General features: G+C 56.9%; 2 protein-coding genes across 2 annotated transcripts in view; both read left to right on the top strand.

Annotated features, from left to right (window-relative positions):
• TBC1D10A (TBC1 domain family member 10A) overlaps positions 1-14,808 on the top strand; it is a 30,145-nt gene extending 15,337 nt beyond the window's left edge. Inside the window, exons 2-9 of the mRNA XM_057527304.1 lie at positions 3,830-3,929; positions 7,505-7,612; positions 11,024-11,130; positions 11,814-11,928; positions 12,011-12,076; positions 12,776-12,965; positions 13,084-13,238; positions 13,977-14,808. Of these exons, the coding sequence (XP_057383287.1) occupies positions 3,830-3,929; positions 7,505-7,612; positions 11,024-11,130; positions 11,814-11,928; positions 12,011-12,076; positions 12,776-12,965; positions 13,084-13,238; positions 13,977-14,477 (1,342 nt within the window). The 3' untranslated portion in view covers positions 14,478-14,808. The remainder of the gene's footprint in view (positions 1-3,829; positions 3,930-7,504; positions 7,613-11,023; positions 11,131-11,813; positions 11,929-12,010; positions 12,077-12,775; positions 12,966-13,083; positions 13,239-13,976) is intronic.
• A 2,387-nt stretch (positions 14,809-17,195) lies between these two features.
• Positions 17,196-21,800, top strand: CASTOR1 (cytosolic arginine sensor for mTORC1 subunit 1). The gene is made up of 9 exons (XM_007170702.3): positions 17,196-17,464; positions 18,059-18,129; positions 19,312-19,499; positions 19,585-19,717; positions 19,986-20,109; positions 20,568-20,681; positions 20,853-20,935; positions 21,031-21,125; positions 21,253-21,800. Exons 1-9 carry the CDS (start codon positions 17,352-17,354, stop codon positions 21,319-21,321), a joined length of 990 nt encoding a protein of 329 aa, XP_007170764.1. The 5' UTR covers positions 17,196-17,351; the 3' UTR covers positions 21,322-21,800.
• Positions 21,801-24,126: the final 2,326 nt, after the last annotated feature.

Below are 24,126 nucleotides of genomic sequence, written 5' to 3'. Positions count from 1 at the left end.
ATCTGGTACATTAGTACATGTAATAGTAAATTGTTTCATAAAATGTATTTTGGTTATGTGTGTGTGTGTAGTCTCAGTCTAAAATGTATTTCTTACTGGGAGTTTCAGTTTAAAAACTTTGAGAAATGGTGTTCTAGGTCAGGATGAAGGTCTTCAGGTTGGAGGACAGCCAGTGAGATCTGGGGAGGCATGGAGGCTACGTGGAGGCTAATGGCTTGACCTTTGCAGGCAGAGGAGTATAGTACACAGTCAGGAGCATGGGCTGTAGAGTGAGGCAGGCCTGGGTTTGAATGCAGCTACATGGCCTTGAGCAAGGCACTTAACTTTACTAAGTCTTGGATTCTACTTCTGGAAAATGGATATATATAAGTGTTTTGGAAGATGTTGGTAAGTAGTAAATGATGTACAGATGGTAACTACTATTGCTGCTGTTATTGTTGAAGTTGTCATTTTTATTATTATATTGGGTCCTGAAAGTGTTAATGTGACTTGGAGAGGGGAGAGGAAAGAGCATTCCAGGTAGGGATGGGTGGGTGACAAGGGATAAGTACGTGTGTGCCTGGTGTGGGGCTGATCTGGCTGAGAATTGTGCAGCCTTTGAAGGGGGTATTGAGATTATAGATAGAAGATACCAGGAAAATTTGGGGGAATTAAGTTTTAACAGTAAAAACTTCAACAGTAAGGGTGGCTTTACCTAGAGATAATGAGGCCCCATCCCTGGAGGAGTTCCAGCAGAGGCTGGGCCACTAGAGACTGTTATCATTAGGCTCTTTTGGTTGCAGAGACTCCTTCAGGTCACCTTAAGGACAGAGGGGTTTTCTGAAAGGGTGAGTGAAACTCTCAGACCTGAAGCATCCCCCATGGGCTGTTTGGTTCCTTAAACTGCCATTTGGTCAGCTTCCCTGTCACTGGAAACTGGCTCATGCTCTCCCCCCACTGTTAGGAGGAAGCCACCTCAGGGCCTCTACACCATTATGCCATTTGCAGGGATACCCAGACCCCAATTCCATCTCACGGCTCCTTTCTGGGCATCTTTTTTTTTTTTTTTTTCTGGGCATCTTTTGAGGGTCAAGTCACAATGCAGGCCATCCAATCGTATAGGGAAACAGCCTCAGAGAGGGCAAGGGACTATTGTAGAAGGGATTCCTATATCAGACAGCAGTCTGATCAGATGCCTTCTGAGATCCTGACTGACCAGACTGAAGGGTATGTGAAATGGGTAAAAAAATGGGTAGCCTGCAGCTTCTCAGGCGCACATCCTGTATGTAAAGAGAAGTTTACCTGTAGTTAGAGAGCACGTAAAGTGCTGAATGCTCCGTTCAACCAGACCTCCAGACCTCCAGTGTCTTCCTTCCCACCCTCTCCAGGTGGGTTAAACTCCTCTGCTGTTGGAGGAGAAGGCACTCAAATGACCATATTTCCTCAAATTTTTCCCAATTTAAGATTTTAAAAATCAAAATGGATCTTTCAATTGACATGTACATTTAAAGCAGTGGTGGGTTTTTTGTTTGTTTCTGAGCAGATCTTACCAAATCAATGGTGTAGTTTAAAATCAGTAGTGTCTTAGAATCCAGGAAATACGGTTGTTTGTTTTGTACCCATTTGAAATTCCGGTTTGAGGTTTGATGTTGGGGCTTTGAAACTGCCAAAGCTGTTATCTGGAATCGTTTAAAAGAACACCGAACTTGAACGTGTTCCCCTGTGTATTTGTAGTTGGGAGAATGGGTATCTCTGGGGCCCTGCTGTCAGATCTTATCAATAAAGACAGACTGGAGGGTTGAGGTATCAAATGGGCATATATTTAATAAGATGGGAATTCTCTGGAAACTGGTAATCTCAGGCGAAAGCCTTGCCCTCTTATGAGCCTCCATTTTCTCATCTGCTCTAGGGAGGGATTGGATCAGATATTATCCACATCCATAACTGCCAGCACTTCCTGTTGACTCAGTGTGGGTACCCCTTTTGTTTAGTCAGCTAGAAGGCTCATCCCCTGACTTGTATAAGTGAGTACTTTGTAGGTGATGGGAGGGCACCTGGCCTGTGATGCTGGGCCTTTGGTTTCTGCTCCCTGGGTGTTTTGGGGGCTGCCTGGAGACGTGCATAATTTACATTCCTTTGTAAATTACCTGATCTAAAGGTATGGTCTCAGGTTTTCTCCTATGGGGAGGGATAGGAAGGAGAGTATCCTTGTGCCCTGGTTCTATCTGTAGGTGGTGAGAGGGTCAGCAGTTCCAGAGGGTGGTAGCCTGTGTCCCTGTGTAGAGGGGGCCAAGTTTGCCCAAGGCTCTTGTCTCTCCTTGGCTGTTCAGCTCCAAGGCTGCTCTCAGGCCTGTGCAGTTCTCCAGATAAAGAACACTTAAGAAGAGGACCTGCCCTTTGTGTCTGGGGGCCTTTGCTCTGCCAGGGCCCCTCCCTCTGCTCTTCCAACCAGTAAAAGTTATAGCAGTGCATTTCCTTCCGGTAGAAAGAGAATCAGAGAATCAAGGCCTGGGCCAAACTCTAGCCCCACCATGTCCTGTTCCTGCGAGCCTCCTCCCAGCTGCCTGAGTGCCTCAACTTCTTCCTGGGAGGTCAGGCAGCTCCTTCCTGGGAGGTCAGGCAGCACTGAGTGCAGGCACTTGGCTAGGATCTGACTTGGATTTGAGTCTGGGTTTTTCCACTGATTTGCTGTTTGACTCTAAGCAATATACCCTCCCTTGGTATCTTGCCTCTCAATAATGTCAGTATTTTTTTAATTGAAAAAAAAGGCACAAAAAAGAAATTTAAAAGATCCATAATCCACTACTTTAAAAATAATTTTAAGAGAGTGTGTATGTGTGTGTAGAGAAGTGCACATATATATTTTTTTCATTGTTGTTTTCTTACCAGTATTGCTCTGTAGGCTAAATAAGGAAGCGGCCTACAAACACTAGTCTCCTTCTTCTCTTTGCCCCTTAGTTACGTGAACTCAGGAATTTCCAGGGTCTCACTCCTTGGAAGAAGCTCACTCACTTGAAGCGCCCTCTAAGCCAGGGATTTCGCCTCAGCCTACCTCAGCTGCTTTGGTGCTGCCTGGCATGGGTCTTCATGCTGAGCTGTTTTCCCCACCAGCTCTAGCGGACATTCAGAGGCCAGTAGGAGGGCTGGGAGTTTGTTTTTGTCACAGGAGTTCCTCTAGGAGTGCTTCTAGGGCCAGATACCCTGGCCCTAGAACAATGCCTGCGTAGCTGTGACAACTGCACAGTTAGTAGATGTACAAATACGAGTGGCATTTGACGGGGCTTTGAAGTGTATTTAGGATTTTGATAGGTAGAGACAACTCGGAGAGCATTCCAGCAAAGGGACTGGCATGAGCAAAGGTTGAGAGGTGCGAAAGGGCCAGGGCGTAATTAGGGAAACTCTGAGTAACTAGTTTTGTAGAGTGCAGAGGTGAGCATGTTATTTCTGTACTTGTTTGACTAGTTTTTTCATCCAGCTCTGAAACTTGCATGCTGGCCCTGCGAAGAGGCTTATTTATCGGGACAGACCCAGCATGGGAATGCTTTGCTATGGTGCACAGGTGCAGGCATTCAGGCCTCTGCCCCAGAGAGGCACGGTGACCTCTGGCCCCTTGACGCATTGGGGGAGTGAGCACTTGAACCTAGTGTCTCTCCAGCCTATGTCTTCCAGGGAGGGGGTTGCATTCCCTTGCATCTGTGTTAGGGTGTCCATGAGTTAGCAGCTCCAAAGGGAACTGCAGGGATGGAGGGCAGGGGGAGGAATGGAGACCGACCAGGCTGGTGGCTGGGGCCTCAGCCAGGGCCTTTGCTTCTCTTGGCACCTCTGACAGGCCCTGTCCTCTGCTCCACAGGCAAGAGGAAGTCCCCCTGGAGGTGCTGAGGCAGAGGGAGTCCAAATGGCTGGACATGCTCAACAACTGGGACAAGTGGATGGCCAAGAAGCACAAAAAGGTGAGGGTCCTGGCCTTGGGCCTCAGGCTGGGAGTCACAGCCGGGGGAGGAAGTGAAGAGGGAGGAATTGCATCAATTTGGAGGAGCAGGAGCTTCTCCAACCGCCAGCTGCCTTAGGTGTCCCCACCTGCCAGCTTGGAAATAGGGACAGAAGCTGGCTGGAGGGCAGGTCCCAGGTTTCACTTGGTCCTCCCAGATGACTTCAGACTCTCACAGAACTTTGTCCTGGAGTCAAACTTCAAAGCCGCTCTTAGCCAAAAGCCCTTCAGGCAGCTTTCTTCCAGCTCTCCTGGGGGAAGTCCTTACTGCTGCTCACCACCTATCAGGGAGGACTTTATAATACTAGTAATAGCCAATGTATGTTAAACACTTGCAGTGTGCTGGGCACTTGACTTGGATAATCCTTACAACACCCCAGTGAGATTGGTGGTGGTAGTATCCTCACTTTATGGATGGTTACAGAATCAAGGTTTGAACCCGGGCAGTCTAACTTTAGTGCCTGCACTCTTCACCACCACAATAAGGGGCCTTCTTCACCCTCTAGATTAATTTGATGAGTTCCCTCTTGCCCCTTGGACAAAGCAAAAAGAAAGAAAAGTAACCTCACAGTTTAATGGTCTTATAAAAATGAAAATACCCTGTGGTCCTTTTCTGGTGGGCTATATTTAGGCACTAGCTCTATCACCCTGTAGGAACATCCTTGCCCACCACATGTATGTGTTGATACTCTTGTCCACCTCAGCAGAGTCTACTTAACTCCCTGGCCTAGCGGAGGCCTGTCCACAGTCCCACAGCCGGGGTCTCTCTGCACAAGTACCTAGTGCACAGTGACCCCGCTGGCCTGCTGTTGTCTGCTGACATGCTGGTCTCCAGGCTGGCACAGCTGGCTGCAGGGCTTCGCAGAAAGCCCAGGACCAAAGGTTACATAAGGGCTTGGGCCCAGCCCCATGGCCTCCCTCTCTTCGTGCCTGTGGCTAGCTGTGTGACTTTGGGTGAGTCACTTCACCCTCTCAGCCTCAGTTTCCCTGGTCAAGTGGGAATGACAATCCTGTTGCGAGGCTCCTACTGTAAAGCCCTGAGCCCAGGGCTCTTTCTTGCTGTTCTATGTGGGCTTTGGGGCATTCATTTTTTGCTTATTAGAAAAACTTTCACTTTAAAAAAATTTTTTTAGGCCAGCTGTTCTTCAACTGCTTCCTGCCTGACTCTGGGGTCAGTTTTCCTGCTTCCTCAGCCCTCGGGCTTTTACCCTGAGCTTCAGCTCCCTCTCCACTGTCTGCTGTGGTGACTAGTGGCTGGCAGGGAGATGGCTGTGGAATTCTCGCCCCAGCCTCCCTCGCAGATGGGGATTCCAGAGGGGAGCCTTGGGGAGCTCCTCTCAGCAGAGCAGCCAGCATCACTTCCTCTTCCCCTTTGCTTCCCTGGCACTGTGGTTAGAGGCCAAGGCTACTCCTGCCCAGCAGGGGCCACTGCAGGAGGCTGCACCCTCCCCTCCCCAGAGGCCCTAGCCCTCTGCTTCTCTCCTGCCATGCTGGCCCTGGGAGCTCTTACTGCCTTGCTGCGCAGGCTTGGGCTTTCCCCGTGGTCAGGAAGTTGTGGCACAGGAAGGACAACACCTGCATCAGGAAGTGGATCCACACCCACTGCACTTATCCTGAGTCCCCAGGACTGGGGCTAGGCCCTGCAGGGAGGCAGGCTCTAGCTGGAATTCTGTCTTCCCCTGTAGGGCTCTGCTCAAAGTTTGGCCCTGCCCTCCTGGAGTTCAGCAGGCTGGGTGTGGCTTCACACTATTGTCATCAGAGCTCTCCTTTCCCAAGGCCTTACCTCAGATAATGATAATCCCTTGTGCTTTCTGTTTGCTGAGCACTGTCTCTAGCTTTATCATTGCTGATCCCCACCTTTGCCTCCTCCCTAAGGAGGAGATTATGATCTCCAGCACCCCTGTGCTGAGGATTCCAGAGGCCAGAGTGGGAAAGGCTGGTTGTATTACTGGCTCTCCATCCCCACCTCCTCAGCCTTGGGCCTGGGTGAGGGTGCGGCCTCTTTGAGAACTTAGTGGACCTAAGGTATTCCTGGGCTCCCCTGGGGCAGGCCAAGTTTGATAGGGCTGTGATATGTGGGGGCTGGCTCCAGCTGAGCTTGGCCCTAGGGGAGCCTAAAGGGCCTGTGGCTCTGGGCCATACTGCCTCCCTTTGCCAAAGCCTGCCCAGACCAAGCGGCTTCCTTCAGGAGACCCTTGTCCCACAGCAGCAGGAAACTGTTCGTGGAGTCTGGGGCAGTTTCCTTCTGCTCCCTTCCTCTCCCCCCTTTGCAGGCAGTCCCAGAAGCTCAACTTGGCTCCTATGACCAGCCACTCTGCTCTTCCCCTACTGCCCTCAGCCTGTCTGCCTGTCTCCTTCCTGGTTCTTGACTCTCTCTGACCCTTGGAAAATTTTGCCTTGTTTGTGCTGGTCATCAGGAAGCCCGGGCCTTCTGTGCTCCCTCCTCTGAGAGCTTCCAATGGGACTCTTTGAGGGGGTTTCCAGGTGAGGGGAAGTTAGGTGCGAGCCCGAGGCCCAGGGCTTCTGTGTCAGGCATCCTCCTGGGATTGGAGGGATGGAGATGAAGCCATCATTTATTGAATACAGACTGTGTCAGGCTAGGCATGTATCCCCCCCGCCATCACCCCACTTCTAATAGAATCATAGTTGTTATCATTTTGATCTTACGGTTGATGAGAAGTGATTGGCTAAGGTCAGTGCTGTGAGTAGTGGGGAAGGCCTGTGCCATTCTATTTAGCAAGGGCTGGAATCAGGACTTGTACCCAGGCCAGCTGCCTCGGCCGCGGTCTGGTAATCCTGGGAGCTTAGGGTCAGGGAGAGGAGAAGAGATGGTATTCTTGACCAAACAAAGAGGGAGCCATTTTGATCAGCTCCCATCTTCCTTCTGAATTCTGCTGAGGTCTTTCCTCTAGGCTGGATGTGTCCTGCCACACAGCTGCTTAAACAAACACTCCCATGAAAGTGCCCAGGCCATGTGTCTGGGCACATTCTGGGTCATCTCGTGAGCTACTTGCCATGTGGCTGAGCTGTGTTCCACATTGTGCAGATCCCTTCCTGGTGACATCCCATGGGGATCCTCTAACTTGTATGGTTCCATTTTAATTCAGAAAATGGTGATGGGGGTTCATAATCCTGTGGTAGACTTCAAGAATACCTGTGTTGGGGACTTCCCTGGTGGTCCAGTGGTTAGGACTCCGCACTCTCACTGCTGAGGGCCCGGGTTCAATCCCTGGTAGTCGGGAAAATAAGATCCCACAAGCCGCACAGCATGGTCAAAAAAAAAAAAAAAAAAAAAAAGAATACCTGTGTTATCACTGGACCAGAGAATACGGGGACTCTGCCATCACCTGGTGGCAGCATATCTGATTGCAGTATTGTAGCCACAGGGGAGAAGTCCTCTTTTCACCCCTTTTCTGCTCTTGCTGACGTGCTCACTGAAGGCCTGACAAGCACCAGCAGAAGGGGTGGGCTAGCACACAGCCTCTGGGGGAGCAGCCCAGCGGGATGCATAGGCACAACCCTCCTTTTGACTTTCAGATCCGTCTGCGGTGCCAGAAGGGCATCCCTCCTTCTTTGCGGGGCCGTGCTTGGCAATACCTGTCAGGAGGCAAGGTGAAGCTGCAGCAGAACCCTGGAAAGTTTGACGTGAGTTGCCCTTCCTTCACCCTGTCCTCCCTTCCTCGTCTCTTGACTTCCTTTGCGTGGCAGTGATCCTCTGTGTGCTCACCTGGACCTCAGCAGTATGAGTGATTGATGACATCACTTGTCAAGAGCCTGACTGCCAGGCCTGGTCCGTCTGTGACTCCTGGGGGCTCTGCTCATCTGAGGCTCCAGCCCTGAGAAGGCCTCAGTGGGATGGACAGATTTGAAACCCCCCAATTCCAGCTCTTCCTCTTGACAACCGCCCAGGTTTGCTCTCTTGGACTCAGTGGGCCACCTCCCAGACTGCCTTGGGCCCTGTGCTCTGGGCCTTTGGGGGCCTGCCCAGCAGGGCCACAGAACCCTAACACCTCTTGGCCTCCCATCCTCTACTCTTTCTCCTGCCTTGTCCAAGCCGCTAGACATGGTTCACCTGTGTTGCTTATGGGCTTGTCTGCACTAGGGATGGCAGAGCCAAACCAGTATCCTTAGAGTTTAGAAGCTAGTCAGGGTCAGAGAGGTTACCCTCTGCAGCCATGCCTTCCCCTCCTGCTGCCCCCTGGCTCCATGATTGCCAGGGTGAAGAACACCCCCTCCATTCATGGGGCTTCTTGGGGCCCACCTGGGCTGGGCAGCTCCGCTAGCCTGCTCCTCTAGGGAACTAGGGGAGTCAGTTGGCTTCCCCGGGGTTGCCCCGGCTCACCTGCCAGACTTGGCCCCAGGCATCAGGGTATCTCCCAGGCTCTTGGAGCTGGTGACAGGCAATGAGACAGAGCTGCCGGCCACCAGCTCTTTGTTGACATGCTTCATGCTTCAGTGAACACTCCTGTGCCGCCAAACCTGTTCCTTGAGAAGAGTAGGCAGGGCAGCCTAGAGTTTCTGCCGTTGACCTGGAGGAGGTGAGAGCTGTTTGCTGGCAGCACTTGGCCCCGGGGGATCGGGGGTTGGTGGAGTGTCTGGCTGGGGTCAGACCTGAATCAGGGCGATTGGACTGTCCCACAGAGCACCAACATTGTGCCCCACTCAGGCGGCCTCTGGACTCCAGAGCCTTCCATCTCTTCCATTTCAGGGGGCTGCATCCTGGGCAGAGTGGGAGGTTCAGGGGTGGGAGTCTCACCCCAAGCCCATAGCTTACCTTTGGCTGCCAGAGCGCAGGCATGAGAGCCAAGACTTGGGTACCCAGTCAGCCTCCTGGTTCCACAGTTAGCAGACGTGAGCGCATCCTGTGTGAGCAGCGGAGCACGGAGTTCTGTGTGCTTTACATGTCTGGGGAGTGGTACGTCCAGAGAGGAATTGACCACCTCTGTGGGGTCTTGAAGGTTGCTTGTGGGAGGAAGTAGATTTGCCAAGAAAGGCCTTCAAGATGCTCTGAAGCTGAGTGGTGGGTCCCCAAAGCAGTCCTGGGGGCCAGAACAGTGTTTTGTGAACACACCGGAAGGACTTTGCCTGCGGGTGAGGTAGAGGAAGTGGACAGGGATGAGAAGCTCCCTCTGGCTGCTGTGGGCACAAGAGCCCAGAGGCAAGGGTGCAGTGATGGGGCTGGTGGTGGCAGCATATCCTGCTCCTGTGCTCCCCTGCAGACCCAGGCGGCTGACCCCAACCTCAGCTGTCAGGGCAGGTTCCTCAGCCCCTGGTGGCTCCTTCTTCTCAGCACTAGCTACTTCTTCCTCCTTCCTTAGGCAGGGCAGGACCTTCCAGCCTTTTTCTTGGTTTTCTTCTCTGGCTTCACTTCATGATGGCACCAGTGCCTGCAGGCTCTCTGGGGGCTGCGGTAGCTGTATCATCCCCAGCGGCCCACACCTGCCTTTGATTCCCAGTACCCTTTCTCCCTGCAGGCCCTTCAGCTACACCTTTTCCTTTCTCACCCACCCCTGTGTGGCCGAGTGCCTTGGGCTGCTGAGGTCGCCGGTGAGCATATCCTAGCAACTGACTTTTTGGATTCCCAGGTCCCCATCTCACTAGAACCTTCAGGAGAACTTGTGGGACCCTCCTCTCCCTCCGACAAAAGCAAACCTGCATCGTACTCAGACAGTATCCAGCCCTGGGCCTGACCTGCAGGGTGCATAGGACACACACAGGCCCCCATCTTGAGGGTGTGCGGGGCCCTACAGGTTGCACGTCCACCTCTTCAGCCATGTGCCTGCTCCAGGGCCCTCCTTGGAAGCGCCTGGCCCCTCCCTCCACCCTCCAGCCTCCAGCACTGCGTCAGCTTTTTCTCTCAGTACTTTTTCTCTCATGTCAAGTTACCTGGCACCCGAGGGCCCATATTTCAATGCTGGGACACCCCCACTGAGGGGGCACAAAAGGCAAAAGGGACTTATACGAAGTCACCTGCTGGGCAGGGACCTGGGTCTACACCCATCCATGTGTTTGCTGAGGACCCAGCCTTCCTCCTGGGGGCCTCTCCTGACACTGCCCAGCATGGAAGGCTATGAGTACTTGGTCTGCTTCCCTGCTCAGCCCTCTAGGTTTCCTTCCCATTGATTTTTTTCTTTCTTTGGTTAAAGTTGAGGTATGAATTTATGTAAAGTAAAATGCACAGATCTTCACCATGCAGTTCAGAGTTTGGACAAATAATAAATACCAACAAGCAAGTCAAGATATAGAACATTTCAAATGACCAAGTAATGATTGTTTTGTGTGTAGTAGCTTTGTTTTTATAAATGGAACTCATGCTAAAATGCTCATGGAAGTTCAAAGAAAAGAGTAAAAGTTTGTTGAAACCCCAGCGCCCAGAGATGGCTCCAAGGCTAATGGTTTGACAGGTGTCATTACAGTGCTCAGTGCAGCAGGGCACACACACACACCCCTTCCTGAATATGTGGCACCACTTGTACAGGGAGATGGGCAGCAGAGGAGTTGGGATTGACAGCTCTGAGTCAACCTGGCTTCCAGGCCCAGCAACACCGTTTTTCTAACCACGAGGCATTGGGCAAGTAGCTTTTCTTTGATCCTCAGTTTCCACATCTGTGAACAGTGTAATGATAGGACCTGTCTTTTGGGGGTTGAGGAGGACAGTCAGTGAGGCCCACCGGTGCCGTCTTGAACGGTGCGCAGAGTGGTGCTTCCAGGTGGTAGCCATTGCTTTGATAGTCGCCTTCCATCTTAAGGGTGTAACATAAGGTGTCTGAGTCCTGAATGAAGTGCCTAGAGGTTATTTCAAGCCACAGCTATGATGGACACTCTTGCCCACACTGGTCTTCCTGGAACCTGGATCACCCGTCAGGGTTTCCAGGACTCTGCTCCGCTTGTCTCTGCCCCTGCCCAAGCTTTCTGACCTGTCCTCGGGAAGGCCCAGTCTCTGATGGGATTGGGTGGACATTTTCCCTGGTGGTGGGTGCTCCTCCAAAACCTGGGACAGTTGTATCCTCCTAGCCATCCCTAACTCCTAAGAGATGCTCTTGACCTTGCTTCCAGGAGCTGGACATGTCCCCCGGGGACCCCAAGTGGCTGGATGTGATTGAGCGTGACCTGCACCGGCAGTTCCCTTTCCACGAGATGTTTGTGTCCCGGGGGGGCCACGGGTGAGCAGGCTGGGCCTTGTGGGCTGGAGGTGGCTCTTCACCCTTTCCCTCAGAGGGAGAGAAGAGGTAAAATGAGTTTGAGGGTATCTTGGGGTCCCAGGAGTTGGAGGCCCCAAACTACACTGTTAGTTTCCCCTCTTTGGTTTGAGTCTGATGGGTCCTCTTAGTTTCTCCTCTTACGTCTGGGGCAACTTCATCATTTACTCCCCAGAGTGCTAGGGCTTGCCTGGCCTGGCCTTCTTCTGGAAACAGGTTTTGGTGGGGAGAAAGAAGGATAGAGAGAGTTGGGTGGGCAGAGGGTATGTAGGAGAGGAGAGATATGGCAGGCCAGGCCCTGGGACCAAGACAGACACCTGGAACAAAGCTGGCCTGGCTAAGAGGCCACAGCTGCTGAGTGAGGGGCCCACACTTCCAACCCAGACACATCCTTACCCTGTATCTGGCATCTTGCCCTGGCCCTGACACCTGCTTTCTTTTTGAGCCGCTGCCCTCACCTGTCAAATGGGGGAGGTGAGAGTCGATGTGCTACAGTGGGAGACTGACCCCTTGGTGACCACAATCAGGTCACATCCCTCTCCAGGGAAGTGCAATTCTGAGACAGGTCTGATCTGGTGGGGCACAGGTGAGGGTAGTGGGTGGCAGAGTCACACCTGTCATTCCTGCCCCGCTTGGCCTCTCCACAGCCAGCAGGACCTATTCCGTGTGCTGAAGGCCTACACACTGTACCGACCTGAGGAGGGCTACTGCCAGGCCCAGGCGCCCATCGCCGCCGTCCTGCTCATGCACATGCCTGCTGAGGTACCACCAGGCTTCGGGCGGGCGAGCGGTGGGCGGGCAGGGAACAGCCAGCAGCAAGGCCTCACGTCTCTTTTGCCCACAGCAAGCCTTCTGGTGCCTGGTGCAGATCTGTGAGAAGTACCTGCCCGGCTACTACAGTGAGAAACTGGTGAGTACTTGCTGGGCCTGGGCCCTGGCCTCAGACCCACCCCAGCCTGGATGCCCTTTGTCTAGGCCTTAACTCTTTAAGCCATTCCTGTCCCCGCTTAAGTCCTTCCCAGCCTTCTGTTGCTTTCAGGCTGAAGTCCCAAGGCCTGCCAGGGTCAGGGCTCCCAGGCTCCAGCCTCATCAGTCCCACACTCCCTCCGTCGCTGCCTCCAGCCGCAAGGCTGTTGGGCAGGATCGCTGTTCCTCCAGTGCACCGAGTTCCTCCCTGCCTTGGCCTTGTCATAGGCTTAAACCTCTGCCCCTTTCCTTCCACTTCTAACTCTACTTTTCCCTCAGCTTTCAGCCCTCCGGAGCTGTCCTTGACTCTGACAGGTGGCACCTCTGGCACACGCTCCCCCAGTGTTCCTGTTCCTGCCATGTTCTGGTCACTTAGCCCCCTCCCTCTCCCCTCCCTCTGGTCTCATTGCTTCTGTAATTCATGTCTGTCTGGCCCTCTGCACGACATGCCCCATGAGGGGGACTTAGATGTGTCCGGTTTGCTCACTGTTGTAACCCAGCACCCAGCATGAGCTTGACACCCTCCAACATTAGCCGCCTGAGGAACGAATGGATGCCTGCCTGGAGCTGGGGCCGGGCGTAGTTCCCGCCCTGGCTGCTGTGGGCCCATGGTCATGGCCCTGTGGCTTCACTGTCCCCCCAGGAGGCCATCCAGCTGGATGGGGAGATCCTCTTCTCGCTGCTACAGAAGGTGTCTCCCGTGGCCCACAAGCACCTCAGCCAGCAGAAGATCGACCCGCTGCTCTACATGACAGAGTGGTTCATGTGTGCCTTCTCGCGCACCTTGCCCTGGAGCTCCGTGCTGCGTGTCTGGGACATGTTTTTCTGCGAAGGTACCAGGCTGGGGTCGGGGGAGCACCCTTGCCCCCAGCCCAGCCCACAGGAGGCCTCTATTTCCAGAGAAACTCTCTAAAGGCCCCCTTGCACTCACTGCCCGCTTCCCCCATGCAGGAGTCAAGATCATCTTCCGGGTGGGGTTGGTGTTGCTGAAGCACGCACTGGGCTCCCCCGAGAAGCTCAAAGCCTGCCAAGGCCAGTACGAGACCATCGAGCGGTTGCGGAGCCTCAGCCCCAAGATCATGCAGGAGGCCTTCCTGGTCCAGGAGGTACAGCCCAGCCCACACCTTCCCCTCACCACCGGGAGGGAGGGGGAGACTTGAGGGCCCTTTGGCAGGGGGCCTGGTAGCCCTCTACCCCTGAGGCCTTGTGCTCAGCAGCCCAGAACAGTGTGGACAGACCTCATCCTTCTGTCTGAACAAGAAGAGGGGGAACAGAGAGGCCTAGGTTTGAGGGAATGAAAGTAGGTGCAACCCACCACCCTCCTCCTCCCTGGCCCTACAACCACGGCCTTGGCTTTCTTTTCTTTTCTTTTTTTTGTGGACCATTTTTAAAGTCTTTATTGAATTTGTTACAATATTGCTTCTGTTTTATGTTTTGGTTTTTTGGCCCCGAGGCATGTGGGATCTAGCTTCCCAACCAGGGATCGAGCCCTCACCCCCTGCACTGGAAGGCAAAGTCTTAACCACTGACCACCACCGAAGTCCCAGCCTTTTTTTCTTTCCTTTGTGGATTTTTGTCTCTCTGGGGCTGTAATGAGGTGACACATATTTAGGCAAGTGGACTCATGAGCTTTCTCCTCTGAGGCAGTGTGTCTCAAGTGCCTGGCTCACCTGGCACTCACTTCTGGGACTTGTGACCATCACAGGGTCCAGAACCCCCACCCTTCCTGTGGTCAGCCTTTAGTGAACAGGGCTGGGGGAGCTGAGGGAGAGAAGGGGCCCAGGCTGGGAGGCAGAAAGGGAAGGTTCTTCATGGTGCCCACCCACCTGTCACTGCCCCCACAGGTGGTAGAGTTGCCAGTGACAGAGCGTCAGATAGAGCGTGAGCACCTCATCCAGCTGCGGCGCTGGCAGGAGACCCGGGGTGAGCTGCAGTGCCACTCTCCACCCAGGCTGCACGGTGCCAAGGCCATCCTGGAGGCAGAGCCAGGCCCGTGGCCCACCCTGCAACCTTCACCGTCCATCCGCCTGCCCCCAGATGCCCCCCTCCCTGGTTCCAAAGGCAAGTACAAGCCGCCCAAGCAGGTTCAGAAGGAGCAACGGAAGCAGGCAAAGGCGAGTGGGCAGCGGGACAAGCCCCCAACCCCAAGTCAAGCCAAGGTGGCAGCTGCTGCAGGAGATACATGTCCCCCACGGGATGTGCCCCCAAAGGACCTGGTCTACCAGGACCCCCAAGACTCAGCTCCCCAAGACTCAGCTCCCCAAGACTCAGCTCCCCAGGACTCAGCCTACCACTGCTCCCAGGAGAGCCTGACGTCCCAGGAGAGTGAGGACACCTACTTGTAACCCTGGCAGCTCAGGCCCCTGGGCTGGGGTCTCCACACACCTACACGGTTCACGGACTGACACTCCAGGGCCTGCCCACGCTCTGAGGGCCTGGCTGCCTGGCCCCTGGGTGGCAGAGAGTCTAGCTGGCCCAGCACAGATTCTGCCTGAGCCTCCTTATTTATTTTCTCCAGAGTGGAGCTCTGGCCGGCCCAGCTGGGGCAGGCAGAAGTGAGGGCTGATGGGTGGGACCTCACTCAGCCCTCTCCTCCTGGGGGGATGCTCCCCAGGGCTAGGGCACTGACGTGAGGGGAAAGGGAGGGGAAAAGGGTGGGGTGCTCTTTGTGTAAAATAGAAACATGGTTTTGTACAGAAATAAACACGCTTGTATAGAGAGCTGCTGTGCAGCTAGGGACTGGGAAGGGGATGCCAACCCTGGTGCTCAGCATCTCTTCTGCACACCCTCCAGAGCCCCTCATCCTGGTCACAGCCCAGCACTAGAACCTCTCTGAGAAGTACCTTTGCCAGAGGAGATGCCAGGTCTAGGGCCAGCCCCTATTCCTGGCCCCTGTATCCCCTTACTCCATCCCCTCTGCCCCATGGCCACCATCTGCCATGGATGAGGGTCACCAGTGCTGGGGCAAAGCAGGGCCTGTTCCCAGGCTTTGATGCCTACCCATCACAGAAGGGGAGGGGCTCCTTAAGGAGCCTTCCTCCTTTCAAGGTCTTCCTCCTCCAAGGGCTGGCCTGGATGCCACTTCGGACCCCAATAAGGTACTGAGTGCTCATTCTGGGTCAGGTGCTGGTGCCAAGGGTGGGTGATCATGAATGCCCTCACATGCTCAGCCCAGGCCTCCATCAAAGTTAGAGGGGTGTGGGGCGAAATCTGGATCTGTGATAAAAGGTCGCCTGCCATTTACTGAGCACTTAGCATATGCCTGGCTGCACTGGTTGTGTCACGTGTTTGATCAGGTAGGCTTTATTATTATCCCCATTTTACAGATGAGGAAACAGAGGAGCTGAGTGGGAAAGATGCAGCTGATCCAGATTTGTACCCAGAGCCCCTCAATACCTCTCCTGAAAAGGGTGATCGGACTCTGCCATCGAGGACCCATGCAGGCACTATGGTCACAACTGATGACCAGCAAGGGCGAGGACAGGGTGCCCCTGGGAGAGGCCCCCCTTCTGCTGAGGAAGCAGCTTTTCCAGTCAAACAATAGTGGCTGTTCCTGGCAGGCCACCAAGCTGGGCCAGGCCATGGGGGAGGGGGGAGAGAGAGAAGTAGAGCCTCCCTGGGAGCTTTTAGGCATTGCAGGGCCTGGGCCTGGAACATCTTGTTCTGGTACAGCTGGGGATACTGAGGCCTGAGGAGGTCAATGGTCGCATGAACCTGTCATGGCAAGCCATCCACTTCCTACCTCCTACCCCTCACCCCTGTGGCTCCCTACCCCATCTGCACGTGCCATCAACGAGATGAGGGGCTCAGCCTTAGAGGACACTCCCCTACCCCTGGCCCTCCAGGGGACTGGCCAGGATGTGGTGGCTTCAGTGTTCCACTGGGATCCACCATGCCGGAGAGTCCAGCGGGAAAGGTGCTGCCCCACTTCCATCCGCCTACAGTAGAGGCCCCCGAGCAGGCAGGAGGCCTGCTCAGGCCTGCTGGGTCCCAGTCAGACCTGAGGCTGCTTTAACCTGTTTGGTTCAAAGCCTTGCGTCTGAGGCCTGTGGATGCTCGGGCCAGACAAGGGCCCCTGGAGCGTGTTCCGTCCTGCTAGGAGCCAGCCTAGGTATGCTGATGCCTGCTCAGCACTGGGGTCTTCGTAGACCTGAGGAGGCCTGAGCAGAGCCCAGCCCTGATGTTGAAATGAGCCCAAGTTGGCACTAACAAGCCTCAGATCTGGGGTGTCTGCCAGTGCTGGGGGGGACCTGCTTGGGCATGAAGCAAGTTCATATGTGCTCAGGCCACGTAAGTTCTGCTAATGACTGCAGGCTTAAGTCTCTGCTGAGAGCTGAGTACCCAGTGAGCCCCAGATGCATGGCCCTGTTCCCCCAAAGTTTGAGTTTTGGGCAAGTGTTAGGCCTGGCCACCTAACTTTTTCTGAAAGTTGGGTGAGAGGAACAGATGTGGGGGCCACCAAGTCCAGGTTAGGTTTCACCTTGTCAGTCCACTGACAGGGCTCACAAAGCAGGGAGGGGTACGTATCAACACCAGTCCCGGACAGCGCTTGCTGGGGGACTTTTGTCTCCGCCACCCCCGCCAGCTCTGGTGGCCCTGCACCATGCTGAGCCATGAGAGGAAGGAGGGGGAAAGACACCAGGACACTCTTGGCTGAGAACCATAGGGTCGCCTGGGCTGCACAGTTGACCCCACCCCTCCGTGTTCCACGGATTTGGGGGCAGCGTTCTGTCCCACCCCATCCCCGGTTCGTCTTGTGGCCCTCCAAGGATCAGTGAAATTAATCATAAGGCCCATATGCCGGCCCAAGGACAGAAATGACCCCAAGCATCCGCTGGCTCCGGACCCCAGCGCAGCAGGCGTCCAACGGAAAGGGCGGAGCCCGAAGAGGGGGCGAGGCACGGGCCGGGCCTAGAGGACTCGACGGGGGTGGGGTCAGAGGGTGATTCCCGAGCCACTGACGAGGGGGAGGAGGCAGCAGGGGCGGAGTTCGGCGGGCTGGGAGGAGAGGAGTGTGGCTCCGGCGTTAGAAGGAGGCGTGGCCACTCTGGATTGGCCGCCCGTCCCGCACGGCGTGGCCGTCAGGGAGTTGGCGTAGCTGGCGGCGTGGACTCGGCCGCCCACCGGCTCCTTTAAGCCCCCCGGCACCGCCCCCACCGACCCGCCCCCAGCACGGCCTGGGCCAGGTTGGCTGCGGGGTCGGCTCCGCGCGGGCCGCGATGGAGCTGCACATCCTAGAGCACCGGGTGCGGGTGCTGAGCCTCGCCCGCCCCGGTCTCTGGCTCTACACCCACCCGCTCATCAAGCTGCTCTTCCTGCCCCGCCGAAGCCGGTGCGCGCCCGGGTTCGGGGCACATATGGGGGTGGGCTCCACTGTCGCTTTGGGACGGGGTCGGGAGATTAGGACCGCCGCGGGGCCAGCGGCAGCAGGCGGGGAGAGCCCTCTCAGCCACCCTCCCTCCCCCCGCCCCCGGCCGCCATCCGGCCTGGGCCTACCCTCCCTGGGACCGCCGCCTATCCGGCCCCGTGAGGCCCCCTCCCAGGGCCGGTTAAGGCGCAAACAGCCTGGGATGGTCAATGCTTAACTCCTAGTGGTGTCAGGTGGGGGCATTCCTTCCTGGCGACTGCGGGGAGCTTTTTCCAGATGCCTCCCATCGGGTCAGAGGGGCTGGTCTTGGGGGCCCAAGGTCCGACGCCCCCGGGACTGTCGCTGCGGGTGAGCCTCTTCTCCCTCCCGGAACGGAGGGGCAGGGGGCTCCTGCGGAGGTCGGGGAGGCGGAAAGGAGTCCGCAATTCCGGAGATGGGGCACACACCCCACTGTCCTGGGGAGAAAACTGAGGCTTGAGGGGGCAGGGAGGCGCCCGGCGGGGGTCAACCCCCCCTCCGCCCCACCCAGGCTGAAGATGCCCCCACCCCCCCAACCAGGTGCAAGTTCTTCAGCCTGACGGAGACCCCCGAGGATTACACGCTCATGGTGGACGAGGAGGGCTTCAAAGGTGGGGGCTGGGCTGGGGAGGGGGAGTAGGGGAAGGAGACTGCGCTTTTTGCGAGATTCTCACCGAATGCTAGGATCCAAGGTCGCAAGAGCTGGGGCCTTGAAGGAGGATGGATCTGGATTCGAATCCATTTCCACTATTCACTGGCTGTGTGCCCTTGAGCAAGTCACTTCCCCTCTCTGAGCTGTTTGTTTCCTCTTATGTAAAGTGGGTATAGTTATGGTTCTGATCTTATAGGGTCCCACGAGGGCTTTATAATGGGGCTGTGTGTGGAGGACACTTAGCGGCCGCAGGCCAGCGGCAGGGCCTCAGTTACAGTTCTGGGGCAAGAATCGGGTTCCTGTGGCTGTTTCACCACCACCCCCCTCTGCCTTTGGACTATTTCTCCTTGGACTTCTCTCCCTGGTGTGGGTCACCCCCTCCCGGACTGGTCTGGCGACTCCAGGAGTCTAAGGGTTGGGGAAGGAATGCAGGCAGTCAGCCCAGGGCAGGGTCCTGGCCGGCCTCCGAGCTGTGCTTGGGCAATTAGCAGCCCGCCTGGTTGTGGCCCCTTCTCTGGACTGGACGCCAGCCTGGTCCCTCCCTGTTCCCTGGAGCTGACATCTGCCTTCTACTCCTGCCAGCTTGACCCATCCTGACAGGCCTGGAGCCTCAGGCCAGCCAACTGGGGCTTGGTCCATCCCGCATAGCGCCACTTCAGGCCTTAGTTTCCCTATTTGTGCAGCAGAAAAGTCTGGGTCTGCTCAGAGGGAAGGGCATGCCCCAGCCAACGTGGTCTGCTGGCTCCCCCTGATGGTGCCATGTGGTATAAGGTATCTGTGAACCCACAGAGTACTGTCATCCCATTCTACAGAGGAGGAAACTAAGGCTCAGAGAAGTTAAATCATTTGCCCCAGGTCAGCAAAAAGTAAATGGTGAGGCTGGGATTGGAAACCAGCTCTGTCTGGATTTGGAGCTCCGATCTTAACTGGGAAGTTTCAATCCCTGACAGGCCAACACCTGAAGCACCTCTCAGTCCTTGCAGACATGCAGGTCTCAGGAGCAGAACTTGGGGGAGGAAGACAGCTCCAGTCTCCAGACCTGACCTGACCTTGGTAGAGCCCTCCAAGGCTCAGACAGGGAAACTGAGGGCAGGGTCCAGCCCTGTAGGCCCTGACTGGGCATGTGCCCCCTGCCCCACAGAGCTGCCCCCATCTGAGTTCCTGCAAGTGGCCGAGGCCACGTGGCTGGTGCTGAATGTGTCATCCCACAGTGGCGCAGCAGTGCAGGCTGCTGGGGTCACCAAGATCGCCCGCTCAGTAATTGCACCGCTGGCCGAGCACCACGTTTCGGTGCTGATGCTGTCCACCTACCAGACAGACTTTATCCTGGTGAGTTTCCTGCAGGTGCTGGTGCAGGGCAGGGTGGGCATGGGTGCCTGGGGACCCATGTTTTGTGCCATCTCCTGTGGCCCAGGTGCGGGAGCAGGACCTGTCCGTGGTGATCCACACGCTGGCCCAGGAGTTCGACATTTATCGAGAGGTGGGCGGGGAGCCTGTGCCCGTTGCCAGGGATGATTCCAGCAACGGCTTTCCCCGTGCCCAGCATGGTGAGGGCCGCCCTCTGACACCCAGGCCGCCCAGGGGCTCCTCTTCCCACTGGGGCCCTTCCCTTGTGCAGGTGGGTCTGTGGGCTTAGGGAGACCAGCTGACACTGACCCCCTCATAAGATAGGCAGATGGGGCCAGGAAAACTCAGGCAGGTTCCTGCATGTAGGACCCGGCACCCAGCCCAGGCCTCCTCTCTGGCTGGCCACCAGGGGGCGCCGCAGCCCACAGTCGCCCTTTCACCCGCCAACACCTTGTCCCTCCTGAGCAGGGCCCAGCCCCACGGTGCATCCCATCCAGAGCCCAGAGAACCGTTTCTGTGTCCTCACGCTGGACCCTGAGACGCTGCCAGCCATCGCCACCACCCTCATTGATGTCCTCTTCTATTCGCACAGGTGGGCCTTGTTTGCGTTTGTCTCTTTGTCCTCATACCTTGTTCCCCGTGCTCTTTCCCACCACCTTCTGCCCATCCCTTGGTTCTGCGGGTTCTGTGCCCTGTTCTGTGTCTGGGGTTCCTGGCAGCCTGCGATGCACACGTGTCCTGCACTGAGGTTCAGGCAAGGTCCTGATGCCGCAGCTGGAGCCCTCCCCTCTGGTGTGGGCAGAGCCACCCCTGAGCTGTGCCCTGGCAGGCCCTCCGGCCCTGGGGTCTGTGTCTTTGGCACAAGCAGGGTTCGTCATCTTCCCCCATCCCCACCTACACCAGCTGGAGGTCAGGGCGCTTGGAAGGGGATAAAGTGGCCCGGGAACAGGAGGGTCTGCCCAGGGCCAGCTGTGCCAGTTCCTTCCCAGGTGTGGAGGCCGACGGGGAGGTGGAGTGGGCAGAGCACCTGAGCCTGTTCTCCTTCCCCAGTCCCCCTAAGGAGGCAGCCTCCGGTGGTCCTGGATCCAGCTCCATCACCTTCTTTGCTTTCTCCCTCATTGAGGGCTACATCTCCATTGTCATGGATGCTGAAACGCAGAAAAAGTATGTGACCCCTGACCCTAGGTGGGCCACAGGCCCTAAGTCAGCCCCAGGGAGGGAGGTAGGAGGTAGAGCATCAGACTCCGAGGTCACCAGGCTGACCTGCCCAGGGAGCTCATGGTGGGGCAAGGAGGGGACAGGGGTGCCCTGCCCACTGCCCACCTGCCTCCCCAGGTTCCCCAGTGACCTGCTGCTGACCAGCTCCTCAGGGGAGCTGTGGAGGATGGTGCGCATCGGCGGACAGCCCCTGGGCTTCGGTGAGGGCTGCACCTCGTGTGTCGGGGACTTGGGAAGGGCCGGGGGTGGGGGTGGGGATCAGGGTGATCCACATGGACCTCTCCTCAACCCTCAGATGAGTGTGGGATTGTGGCCCAGATCGCAGGTCCCCTGGCTGCGGCCGACATCTCCGCCTACTACATCAGTACCTTCAACTTCGACCATGCCCTGGTGAGCGCTGCTGGCTGGGACCAGGGCCCCTGGAGGGACGCTGAGGGGGTGGGGTGGCAGGAGGTGGTCCCAGCTGGGCCAGGAAGTTGGGCAGCCCTGACCCCTCCCTCTGTCCACCTGCCCGCAGGTGCCTGAGGATGGCATCGGCAGTGTCATCAAGGTCCTCCAGCATCGGCAGGAGGGTCTGGGCTCCTGAGGCCCCGAGGGGAACAGCAGCCTCCAGGCTCTCCCCTTGTCCTCAAGCTTCCAGAGACTTCTCAAAGCTATTTCCTCAAGCTCTGGGATGTTCCTGTCGGGGGACTCCTCCTTCCGCTCTGTGTATGTAAGCTGCGTGCAGACACTGGCTCTCATGTGGACACGTGTGTCTGCCCAACGCAGGGGAACATGGTGCTCAGGGCTTCCTCCAGGAAGCCCTCAACCCATCACTCCCTGCGGGGCCTCGGCATTTGCACATTCCCTGCCTGAGGCCCGAGCCTTCCCCCTCTCAGCGCCCTGGGTGGGCTGGCTGCTCCCCAGAAGGCCTGATCTCCCTTCTGCCTCTGGCTCTGTTGCCTTCCCTGGCCACGTGAGTTCTGACAGTGCCTTCCCTTCCTGGGGCCTCCAAAAAATGTATTTTTACATCTCTCTATCTCTCTTCTTTTTTAATCAACTTGTTAATAAAGAGCTTGTAGTGAGCGGGCCGGGCTGTGGTCCTTGGGGTTGTCCGAGCCTTGGCCATGCCTGCCCCGCAGCTCCTCAGGGCCCCTCTGCCTGAGGTCCTGGACTCTCCCCGCGCAGCTGGCTCCGGGCCGGGCTCGCCTCACCTCCCTCAGTTCTCACCTCAAGAGCGTAGATGAGCTATCGTTCTCCAGACAAAGGACCTATGCGCTGGGAGGTGGAGTGACTTAGCCAGGGTCACGTGATTCCTGTCCAGGGCTGCCTGGCTCTGAGGTCCGGGCTTTCTCTTCATTCCTTGCTGCTTCTGAACAGCCCAGAAGGTTCAGAACAGGGAAGAGACTCCCAGACCCTCCTGCCTGGGGGTCCCCCAGCCTCCCTGCCACCTTAGGTGTGGCTGGCCTGTTGCAGAACCCCCTCAAGGAGGGGAGCCCTAAAGCACCTCTCCTTCAGGCTGCTGCCTGCTTTCTTTTGGACCACGCCTGAGTTCTGGCTGTCCCTCACGGGAGCAGTCAGTTCTTGCAACCAGGGCTCTCCTGGAACAGTGGTGGGAGGGGGCCAGGCAGAGTGTGCACCTGGGAGTCTGCACACTGGGCTTCCCCTGGCTGGGGGGACAGGACAGGGGCCTGGAGGCCACCTGGAGCCCCCTCTCCCCTCGATGGCTGCACGCTGGGGCCAGAGGCTCCGCACATCTGAGCCCGGGTTTCCTGTCACAGAGGGGCCACCTCCCTGCTCTGTGAGCTGGGATTCCGCTGTGGCCCGATGGGGCCCCACAGATGTGCTGGGGAGGTTATCGGGTGCCCTCAGCCCAGACCCGCCCACGCTCAGGAAGGGAAGAAGGGTGTGACTTCAGCGTACTCAGAGGTCGTGGTGGCTCCCCAGAAAAGCCAGAACGGGGCCAGACCTCTGGCAGTGCGCCCGCCCTGCCCCTGGGAACCTGGGGGCTGAAGATCAGAGAAGCAGGGAGCACAGCCCAGCCCGGTGAGTGGCGGTCGGGCGCCCTGGGCCAGCCCCTTCCCCTTGGCCTCCGTTTCCCCGAGTGCATTGAGACCTAGGAGGCAACTCCCTCAGGATCCTATACCTTTGGGCCCTGGGAAGGGGGCGTTTGTTAGTAGTTTGTCTTTGGGTTGGGGAGGGTCCTGCTTCTCTCCCTGGAGGGGCCACCCTGGGCCTTGGCTCGAGGGATGTCCTGGGCTGAGATGGGGGTTTTAGAACCAGAATTCTTGGGGCTGCCTGACCTGTAGCTAGAGAGCTCCTGGCCGCACGTCCAGCTCTGGGGGTCTGTCCATCTGTCTGTCAGCTTGTGAGTCACTGCCTGATTTGGGTGTTTCTGTCATCCCAGTTTTCCAAGTGTGTCAGGTCTCACCTGGTCCCCCAAACTGGGTCCTAACCTGGCAATAGTTAGATCTTGCGGCTGCCCGTGGGATTGGCCTGGGTGGGAGGCCACAGGCCCGCCCTGGTGGGCTGGTACAACTCAGGCCCAGGCCTAGAGGCCAGCATGTCCACCTGCGTCTCTGCCACATGAGTGCAATTGTGTGTGGGGTTGTTAGCTCCCAGGGCATTAGGGTCCTTGGGGGTCACTGGGCCGGCTCTCAGCCTTCTTGGCAAGTTACAGATGGGGAGACCTGCTCGGGGAGTGCGGGAGACCGAGACCTCCCTGGGGCTGGGGCACAGGGTTTGGGGCACAGGGCTTGGGAAGTGCCTGGAGAACACAGCTTCTCTGGGAAGGGGATATGACCCTGGCCTTCTTGCACAGCTGATGCGCTGGGTGCTGTCCGACAGGTAGGTCTCGAGCTGTCCCCGGCCGGGAGAGGGGGGACTCGCAGAACCACTTCCTTGTCCACCCAGGCCCCAGAGAGTTCTAGGGAAAAGGAAGTCGGTCTGGTCAGCCCAGGCCTCGGGTTGGGTCATTCATAACTGAGGTTGGGGGCGCTCGCTGGCTCACCTGGAGCCCCAGTCCACCTGTCTGCCTCAGCGCGGCCACTCCTGAGCGTGAGGCCGAGGACTGCGGAGCCTGAGTGCTTGTTCTCAGAAAGATGCAGCCCATGCCAGGGGAGGGCCCTGCCCGCAGTCCCTCAGCCCCACGTCCAGCATCTGCTGGGAGGATGTGAACCAGGGTGGGGGGCTGTTGGGTGGGTGGGGACGGGAGATGAGCAAACCTCAGGCGTGAAGAGTCCCAGGCTCATTTCTCCCCTTTCTGATCTCCATGCTCATACAGAAGAAGTGACCTCTTCAGCCCTCCTCGAAGGCATTTGAGCAGAAATTCAGGGTTTAAGGTTTTCACCCCCACCCCAGTTGGGTAGGGCCGTGAGGTCCCACGCTCACCAAGTTGCTCCAAAGCGGGGTT

Source organism: Balaenoptera acutorostrata, chromosome 13, assembly GCF_949987535.1.
Source record: "Balaenoptera acutorostrata chromosome 13, mBalAcu1.1, whole genome shotgun sequence".
Classification (NCBI taxonomy): domain Eukaryota; kingdom Metazoa; phylum Chordata; class Mammalia; order Artiodactyla; family Balaenopteridae; genus Balaenoptera; species Balaenoptera acutorostrata.
The sequence above is the reverse complement of the archived record's forward strand: the minus strand, read 5'-3'. Positions and strand labels throughout refer to the sequence as shown.

Coding starts and splice junctions, on each gene's coding strand:
- CASTOR1 (XM_007170702.3), top strand. CDS start 17,352: ATGGAGCTGCACATCCTAGAGCACCGGGTGCGGGTGCTGAGCCTCGCC. Junction 17,465..18,058: donor TTCCTGCCCCGCCGAAGCCG/GTGCGCGCCCGG, acceptor CCCCCCAACCAG/GTGCAAGTTCTTCAGCCTGA. Junction 19,500..19,584: donor ACCAGACAGACTTTATCCTG/GTGAGTTTCCTG, acceptor CCTGTGGCCCAG/GTGCGGGAGCAGGACCTGTC.